At 33.8% G+C, this 9943-nt stretch overlaps 1 protein-coding gene across 1 annotated transcript; it reads left to right on the plus strand.

The window, feature by feature from the left end:
• The first annotated feature begins 6892 nt into the window (after nt 1-6892).
• On the plus strand, nt 6893-9450 carry LOC128243331 (uncharacterized). The gene is made up of 4 exons (XM_052961078.1): nt 6893-6951; nt 7606-7698; nt 8709-8856; nt 9288-9450. Exons 2-4 carry the CDS (start codon nt 7614-7616, stop codon nt 9388-9390), a joined length of 336 nt encoding a protein of 111 aa, XP_052817038.1. The 5' UTR covers nt 6893-6951; nt 7606-7613; the 3' UTR covers nt 9391-9450.
• Nucleotides 9451-9943: the final 493 nt, after the last annotated feature.

Consider the following 9943-nt stretch of genomic DNA (forward strand, 5'->3'; position numbering starts at 1 on the left):
ATGTATTCTCGCTTATGATGTTATTATCTTTATTGTTAGGTTTGAAGAAAAACGACAGCAGTCTGCAAATGCACGAAGTTAGTATCAAAGACAAAGAGAACTTCACTCATGTCGAAAAAGCATTCATTCATTCACGAAGCAAATATGGCTATAATAGTTTTAAAGTGCTACCACAAATAAAATGTTAAAATTGTATGAAACTACGATTAAACCTCATAAGCAAATATATTTAGGGCTACAGCTATCCGTAGCCTGATTTATCGCGGCATCAAATATTTGCCTCAAGCCACATTTAGTTGAATGCAGCCTAAAAGCATTTTCCGGAATAATTATGACGTCACTTCCTTTTCCGTTTATGATTTTTTAACGTTGGTCAACACAAGGGAAGCTCAAATTCTAAACATACACTTGCAATTTAAAATTACAGATTTGCAAAATTAAGAAGTTAGCAAATTGCTTAAACATCTGTTTGAATATGATTTTGTGAGATTACGGCCATACAATCTGGTCTTAGGAACCACTAGACTTGTGTTCAAATGAACATTTTTCTCCTTCGGAACATTGCCCTTCTGACTATTGCCTTCAGACAAATAAATTTAAATTAGACACTAAGATGCAACATGTCGAGCCCGTTAAGGGAGCCTTTGTCACAGAAATAATACTCTCAAATGCCATTGAAACACAGAAAAACATGGAGTTGATCAATACGCGGAACCTGCGACACTACGCATCCTCATGGTGGACCTCCATTGTGAGTTTATTTTTAAATCCTAAACATGGTAAAGATACAGCTCTGACAAGATTCAGCCAAGACCAGTGTTATCAACAATAATCATTTCAATTTTTGACCTCTAATTTTGACCTTTGAGGTACAGACATTGGTCTTGTGCGCAACATACCGCCATGTAATGGTGAATCTTCATGGCAAGTGTTTGGAAATCCTTAAATTACATGGTTAAGATATAGTCCGTTCAAGGTTCAGTCCAGACAAGTACTTTTAAAACTCATCATTTCAACATTTGCCCTCTAAATGTAACCTTGACCTTTGATGTGCAGACTTGTGTCTTGTGTGCGACACGCCACCTAATCATGATTAACCTTCATGGCCATACTCCTGTAATGCATGGTCAATATAAACCCGGACAAGGTTAAATGAGAACAGATGTACGCACGGGACCGTCGTTCTGACAGCTATGTCGAGCTCACCGCAAGCGGGTTCGAAAAAAATAAGTATGTCTTTAGGATTCGGTAACTGTACTAATTGGAACCAAGATGATTCGGCCCAGTCAATTCGGCACCAAAATATTCGACAGTTTGTCTACTCGGGACCATAAAGCTGAGTACATTCGGCACACAATTCAAATTATCTTGATGCGGTCATGATTATTAGAATATATTGATCATTAAGGTAAAGTAAACAATTAAAACTCATATTTTCGCACAGACAGTCGTTATAATATGATTCGTTTCTTTCAACACAACTACCTTTAACATTTGATTTGATCATCTAAAAAAGGTAACATTAATAGCAAATTGCTCAAGAGTACTAACATATCTACATCTGATCCTTTTTGTCTAAACAAGCTGTTTATTTATTCTAAACATTATCTGCACACCTAAATTCATTTCAGCAGTTCTGATTTTACCACAAATTGGCTTATGCAAATATGCATTTGTTCATTTGAAGATTTTTGATTCGTCATATCTAATCTTAAATTCATGTCAGTGAAACGTTTACGCTGTGGATTTAGTTATGATTACAAGACATGTTCATTATAACTTCTTTGTTTAACTAGACTTTGTAGAGCAATCCACAATAAGTCATTGATAGTCATTTGCAAACCCCATTTTTCATCTAGCAATTGATTAAACATGAACAATTGTAAATATTGGATCTTGAGTTGATCATCTCTCGAGGCATGAGTTTTATCGTGTAGTTGGAATCTAACACCAAATGATGTTCCTTAAATGAAAGAGTATAGAACATTAAACAATGTTAAAATTATTCTCTCCATTTAATTTTTTTTCATTGATTCGGAATTTTGTCAGAAAATAAGAACAGAAGTAAGCCAATAAATGGCAGTTAAAGACTAAAGAGGTATACTGAAATGGTAATTTCGATTATTCAAAATGAATGCATATTTTCTTATTTAAAACAAATGATGTAATATATAAATTTTTTCATGAAAACCCCCCAAAAATGATAAAACATGTAACATTAAATTTTATAACTTCAATTTCCATTGTTTCATTTTTTGTGACAATTATAATGTAAACTGATTTGTATTAGTACATAAAAAGTCATACTCCGCTGCTCTTTTTTCAAATGGGTCGATACATTGCCCCAATTGACATCAGAAAGGCTGAATAACTAATTTCCCAGTCGATAACCGACGTCCACAGGCCTTGGAGCTTCACGTGTAAATCCCTTTATTCTGTCCGTTTATGGCGAGACAATATGTTCTAAAACACAAGCTGTATTTGGCGTCCGACCGTCTCGGCATCACGTTTCAGCAATGGCACAAGAACGTAGAACTGCTAATTGCTGTGATCCGCTTTACCGTTGATCCGTTAATGAAAAATTGGTCGACCATATTTATCGCTTTTATTTGTATATGTTTGCCGTTACTTTGCATACAAAGTCATCACACCAGTTTTATATTGAAACATAAAATAACGTTAGTTCATGTAATTGATGCTGGCTACGTCATTTAACCGGACCTCACGAATGCATGAACGGCAAACAACTGCTGGCAGGGCTCCTTCATTACTTTGAACGTCCCATCAAATACCATGCCGTACACGCATGAGAACGTCGAGCTGGTCACGTGTAGCAAATATCAGGTGCCACTTGGAGTCGTGGCTTATGTCCCCTACCAGGAAGCTTACGTCAATGAATTCTTTGTCTATCTACAATACATATTTCAGCCATTGCTTGGTTCTGCAACCAGCGATGTCTACCAATTTAATTCGAATGTTAATGCATATTTTCTTATAGTTGAACTATATTTTTCCACTGTAAGTTCATACTCTAAAGAAAAGAGTAACTGTTCAAATATTATGCAACACAACTTGCGCTGAAAACATCATTATAATTGTAGTAACTTCTGTAATTCCACACGCCGGAACAATAGTCAACAACAACAAAATAATAGAAACGCTAATTTAAACTAAAACTCATTTCCAAACAAATGGGTTCGCCAACAATATCGTCGGCACATAAATCCCTTTCCGCGGTATTATCTTCGCATGACCCGCCCACAAACGAAACTGTCTTAGCTCCATCTGTAGTTAGAGGCAGATAAACCATAAATACTATACAAAATGCTATTTTATCATATATTTGCATGCAGAAAAGAAAACGCATTACTTCAAGTACGTAGCTTAAAACACACGCGTGTTATATTAAGGAAATAATTACACGTTGACCAGAGTGATGATGCTATGCGTACCAATTTATCATTATCGAACGAATTGATGAATAAAAACATTTTAAAATACCAATCGGAAGTTTTATGAAACAATATGATACGTAAACAACCCAACTATCTTTCATTTTATGTATAAAAAGAAATATTTCACCGGCAAGGCTTCTGTTCATGTTGTTTTGTCCACATGATAAACGGGTTCTTCCCTTTTGCCTAGGCCTCACAAGACGGCGACCCTTTATACATAAATCGTCGATATTAGTTTTATCCAGTTCTGCTTATTACAACTGATCGGATCTTTAAACAGTATGATAGAACAAATCTAAATGTTAATAAAAAAATATGAGAAACTATAACTAAAACCGTTACTAAAAATCATTCTGACTGTATATATACGGGCAAAAATATAGTCATTCAGAATGTTGCCACGCGGCAAGTGTACTCAATTAACCCATATATTTATCAATAAACATTGGTATTAGTATTACTAATTTTTACACCAGGGGGTTGAACGGCTAGGGTTGATTAACGTAACACATGCCTTACTTTAACATGTGTTCCATGGACAATAATCTCATCCAACAACATTTCAAGTAAATTTGACCTCAAATTTAACCCGTCTGTTTATTTTAATTACGCTTTTTCTAGTTTATAAAGACAATCTATTGAAGTATTATGCATACAGACTTAGAAAACAATTTGTGAATAAAAGATTTAACTTTTTATTATAATCATATTTCTTTCCATTTAGATAGATTTACGTTTAAAATTAGCTTAAACGAGTTCATCATGACTAAGAATAAACATTAAAATAAGTATTATACCAAGAAACTGTATTTAAACTTTGTAAAATACTTATCATTATGCCATTATTTTAACCACCAAAGTTTCAGTGTAAGGTTTTAATGTGAACATTTTTATAATGTCACGTATATCGTTTGTTATCTCGAACCTTGCTGTTAAATTCAGTATTATAATAAAAACTTAAAAAAATAATAAATAATTTAAGTGTTTTCAAAATCCTCGTACCAGGGGTTAGAACTTATAATTTAACAATTACAAAAACAAAACAAACAAACGGCAACAACACAACAACAACATTAGCAATTAAAAAAAGTAATTCTATTAATATTTCTGGAAATATTGACTTTTATTGACCAAAACTTTTACCGTCAATGCCACCGTTATAAGAGTATTGATATCATAAAGAACTTTTTATCTAGTATAGCCCTATTTAGACAGTAGTAAAACTTAATTTCAGCATTATCATATATCATGTTAATGATGATCATATCATTCTTCACGCAAAATGGAACAAATGCAAGTTATTTTTAGCGCAACTTTTTGTCATGGGTTGGACTTATTTCTTTCTTGAACATAAATGTTGTCATTACTTTTAAAAACGAACACTTTATGCATATATTCTAAAACAGATGCATTTTCAACAATCGGCAGAGGACTTATTGTGAAATATGAACGCTCCAGGGCCTAGCCCGACGCCCTCCGGTGTGTTGAATCCAAGAATGTCTGCGGAACAGTCGATTGAGAAGTGTCCCTTAGTGCCACACTTGAAAAAGATGACCAGTCCACAATAGACGAAGCAGCATTATGAATTTGCGACCACAGCATCCGCGAAATCAGCAATATGAGGAAAACTACCTCCACTACCCATTCAGTCTCTGATTCATATTCCTAATCTGTTGTCAAGTTTAATCGACAAAAAATCATTGTCGATCCTTTACAAAAGTTGAATACAAATGGTATGTTTAACATTTGGCATAATGAAAAATATCTTCTTGTCCCAAATATAAAACCGCAGGCTAACGCACGTATATAATTTGAGAGTTTCAAAAAATAGAACTGAAATAAATGCAAAATATGGAATCATTGCCAGCTTTGGAGCTTATCTTTATCGATTTCTCCTCTCAGTGCAATAGTAGCGTAGACATACACTAGTTTATCAATTATAAATCTACTGGAGGCATGGCTAGGTTAAGGCAGATAAAAAATACAGAATTTATGGGGGTCAAAACGTTGACCAGACTTTGTAATTATTTCCATTTTTGATGGAAAATTTGGTTTTAAACGATTTAAGTTGAAGCCATGATAATTGAGTAGAGCTGTTGTGCAGAGGAAACGGTGGTTGAATGACTTGCTAATGTATTGAAATCTCAAAACATATCTAATTAATTTACTAGTTTTACATCTTATAATCCATGTCTCTTTGAAGTCAATAATTGGTCATTTACAAAGTTATGTTATTTAAGCCATTTTTTCACATAATAAAACTAAGTTAAATTTCATATATGCTGAAACAACGTAAAAACGTTTACTACAAAAAATAATAAAGAAAAATATCTTCCATTTGACAATCCGAAAACAGCCAATGTTTGTTTGGGTGCAAAAGAAAGATAGACCCTTGTTACTTTTGTTTAATAGCCCATGTATATTGCCAATTTTGCCAATTAAACATAAACAGTTTAAAAGAATAAATCAATTGAAAATTTTAAATAAACTATTTATTTGTGAACTTTTAAACGTATGAACAGCTTATACGCAATAACACCTGATACACAAAAATACATTTTAACTTTCTCACATCGAGTATCATTATCAAAATTCATTAATGATAATGGTATAAGGAGAAAAGCATAAATCACAAATTATTTTCAGATCCAACAAAGAAGCGAAACAGAAAAAAATGTGTTACTATAAATGACAAAATTCGTTTCACATGCCATACCCGGCCCGTCTAGTGACGTAAAATAAGTAATGTCCAATATATACTTCGCAAAACACGAGAAAATAATTTTATTACTGCATGATACCGCCATAAGCCATATAACTTGCAAACTTTTATCATTACATTTATTACAATAAACCAAATGGAGCTTATATTTTTAGAATGTATTTCAATTTAACATTTTTTTCAACTATTATATCTTTACTTTTCAAAATTAGTTTCGCTTAGATAAATAGTTAATGATAAATAAAAAATGAAGTGTCCTAAACGCCATACATTGTTTAATGACGACAAGTCGTTTAGCGACAAAAGAAGTGTTTTAAACACTGAGGTGGGTTCGACGAATGGGTCTGATCCGATGGCAAAAGTATACAAACTCACATCCTCCATTGAGATTATTCATTGCAGCAATGTGCGGTACAAAACTGTAACCGAAACCTATTGTTAATACATAGGCAACATTCGTATCATAGTCCCGTGAATAATATCTTTCAATAAACACAAACATAACGAAGAAGGGCCTCACGAGTACAGTGAATTTAGCAGACATGCTTAGATATAATCTTGACATGCTTACGAAGATTGAGTCAACTTAAGTGCATACTTATGGACATAGACACTAACAAAAAGTCCACAACGCACAAGCACAAATGAAAAAGCGTGATTGCGCCATATGGCATTGTCCAAATATGTAATCACAGATAACAAGTGTGACGGTCCCTAGCTCAAGATCGTTTAGACGAGCGGCCTGCATAGCGTCTCGAGACACCGTGAATAAAGGTAGGGATTTTTGTTTGGATGTTTTTATGTTTTCATCTACTCTTTATTTATAATTTCTCTTCTTTGTTGACTGTGTATTAATAAGTTTTGCAAGTCTTTAAATAAGATTCAGACCAAAACATTTAAACAGCTTCGACATAAATGTGATTTTAACAGAAAATAATCCAGCAAAGCGGCCTAAATAAAATTAAAAGGAAAACGTTTGTTTATGATTAAATGACAGAAACTGATAATTATAGTTTGTTCAGAACGGTGTTAGCCTCGACACAAACACGTTAAAGAAACACAACGACAATATATTAGATAAGAGCTACTCCACCGTTAATTACTGTCTGTTTAACTCTTCAGTAAACACTCAAAAATGTAAGCATACACGTACACTAGAATGACATAACCTAATGTGTCTTGTAAAACACTAAATGCTTCAATACATAATACAAAGCCAAAATCGATCAAAAATAATTGTGCTAGGTTACCATTTAAACAGTTTTGGGTGTGGTTAAGTATGTAGGCAGGGATGTGTTTCCCTGCAATGAGCACCTTTTGGCTATTAACGCCCATCTGTAGGAACAAAACACTGACACTGCAGACGGCCAAAAATTGTTGAAGCCACAGACAAACATTTTGTTATAATGGTCTAATGTACTATTTTAGACACCAGAATGAGGTACCTTTTTCTTTGCCTGTTGCCTCTGGTCCTGGGAGCACCCAAAACACGATTCGTTTTGGATTCTCTCGGTAGTATATGTAAGTACACTTAGAAATAAAATAATTGTTTTAATAAAATATGACTTGGGGCCGTATAAATAAAGATATTTGAGTAGTAAATTGAAACTATCTAAGTGTCATTGTTTCAATATTTTGCTACATCTTTATCTGATTTAAACTTTCGCCAAAATTAAAAAATGAACATGAATAAAATCGACGTATTGCCATTCCTGATCTTTAAACTGATCCTAAATAATTGACATTTTTTAAACGCACCTGGAACCTTAATTAGAGCTAAATACGTACATAGTACCACATACTCACGGCTTTATTCACAGCAATGGTAGGTACAACACTGTTTACGCAACACATTATCGCATCATGTGGTATTCTATTTTCAGGATTCAAAGGTTTCGATGGGTAAAAAACATAAGATATTTAGGTTACAGTATAAGGGTGTAAATTATGTAATGTTACTGACTTTGCTATGCCTTGGTATTGCTTGTGCACACTGATACAAAAATAAGGTATCAATGACATGGACACCGAAACACTTTGAATTCATACATTCATTTGAATGTCAATGATACGAAATCAGTTCGTAAACGTACATATACAATGATAATATTGTCCTAATGATATGAAAGAAAGGCATGAACTCATGTCAAGTGGCAGACAAACAAACACTATTTGATTAGTATGCCATTGAGATGCCGAAAGAAATGTGTAATTAGTAACTTACCTAAAACATTGTTCTGTTTCATCCGTATCACGAGGTCAAATAAAATGACACCCCTTAAACATGTCATGAATGTGTTTAAATGATTTAAAGGATTATGTTTCTTGTTTTATACGTAAATTACATATAAGAGATTCCTGCTGTTCCATTTCTACGCTTGAGTTGTCCATATGTTCAACGCTTTTAACAAGGCGTATTTTTTTAAAAATAATTTTGTTGTTAAACATAGAAACCTTAGTTCCATTGAAAGATGTTATTGGCCAGTAAGTTGATATTAAAATGTAGCTTGATCTTTATCTATAAATTTCAGTTGACCTAACGGTCCTTAAATGTGATGTACAGCTTATATTGGATGTGGTTGGGTCGCATCCCACGGAACAAGCATGTGAGGCAGAATGTTACAAGGTCATCCAAGAAGGACACTTCTTGAATTACGGCTGCCCCCTCGTTTGTTTAGGGTACGAACAAGCATATAGCAACACGAAAAACTCTATTTTGACAAATTGCATGACCACTTCTGAAAGCTTCGCGGTCTTGACGGATGCGTGTTACGCAACAAACTTGACATATACAGGAATTCAGAAAAACGTCAAATTACAATATTCTACATATATAACTATGATTGGGAATTACGATGCATTATTACACGAATAACAAATAATCACAGCATTTCCGTAATTGTTTATGTGATGAATAGTAAAAAAACACCATTGGGAAAAGTTTGCAATGTCGACATACTTTTCAAATAGTTTGTCTTTCTTTACCTCGATACTAATATTTTATATCGAAACAACGTGTTTCTGTCAAACAGTAGTAAAATTTAACCACCTCTTTCCAAAAAAGCTTAATTTTAAAATATTTAACCTTTGAATGTTCTTAAATTTCTAAGGTTGGAGAGCTTCGCCCACAACTATCATTTGGTGCCTGACCCCGTTGACGCAAATGACCCATGTGGCAGACCTCCCCCGAGTGTGGCCACAACAACGGCTTGATAAGGTCGCTCAAATCGATGAAGATTGTTGTAATGAATAGACATTAAAAATGGAAGCATATGTCTTGGTTTATGTATGGTAGCTTACGATGTTATTATAAATTGTGTTTTGTTTCAAGAAAAAAAAACATTCTGCAAATGCACGTAGGTAATATCGAAAAAGCATTCATTCAGGAAGCCAAAATGGCTGAAATTACCTGGGAGCACCCAAAACAGGATTCGACACGAAAGTGCTACCAGAAATAAATTGTTATAATTTGATGAAATTACGATTAAACCTCTTAAGCAGATATGTTAAGGGTTGCTGCTGTCTGTTGTCTGATTTATCGCGGCACCAAATATTTGACCCAAGCCAACTTGTTGGTGAATGTAGCTACATGAAGTTTCCGTCACTTCCTTTTTCTTTATGGCTTTCTACTGAAGGGTAGCACATCTTTTATTATCCATACAATAATCTCTTCCTTTTTTGTATTAACAGATAGGATCTTAGCAGTTCAACTTATCACAATAATAACAGCAGAAATTCTCATAAACCTTTATAATTATTCACAATC

The sequence above is a fragment of the Mya arenaria genome, chromosome 1 (assembly GCF_026914265.1).
Source record: "Mya arenaria isolate MELC-2E11 chromosome 1, ASM2691426v1".
Taxonomy (NCBI): Eukaryota; Metazoa; Mollusca; class Bivalvia; order Myida; family Myidae; genus Mya; species Mya arenaria.

What these genes read in the sequence shown, in the direction of transcription:
- LOC128243331 (XM_052961078.1), top strand. Translation starts at nt 7,614, where the DNA reads ATGAGGTACCTTTTTCTTTGCCTGTTGCCTCTGGTCCTGGGAGCACCC. An exon ending in GGATTCTCTCGGTAGTATAT is followed by an intron (nt 7,699 to 8,708) that starts GTAAGTACACTT and finishes TATAAATTTCAG; the next exon opens with TTGACCTAACGGTCCTTAAA. An exon ending in TGCCCCCTCGTTTGTTTAGG is followed by an intron (nt 8,857 to 9,287) that starts GTACGAACAAGC and finishes TAAATTTCTAAG; the next exon opens with GTTGGAGAGCTTCGCCCACA.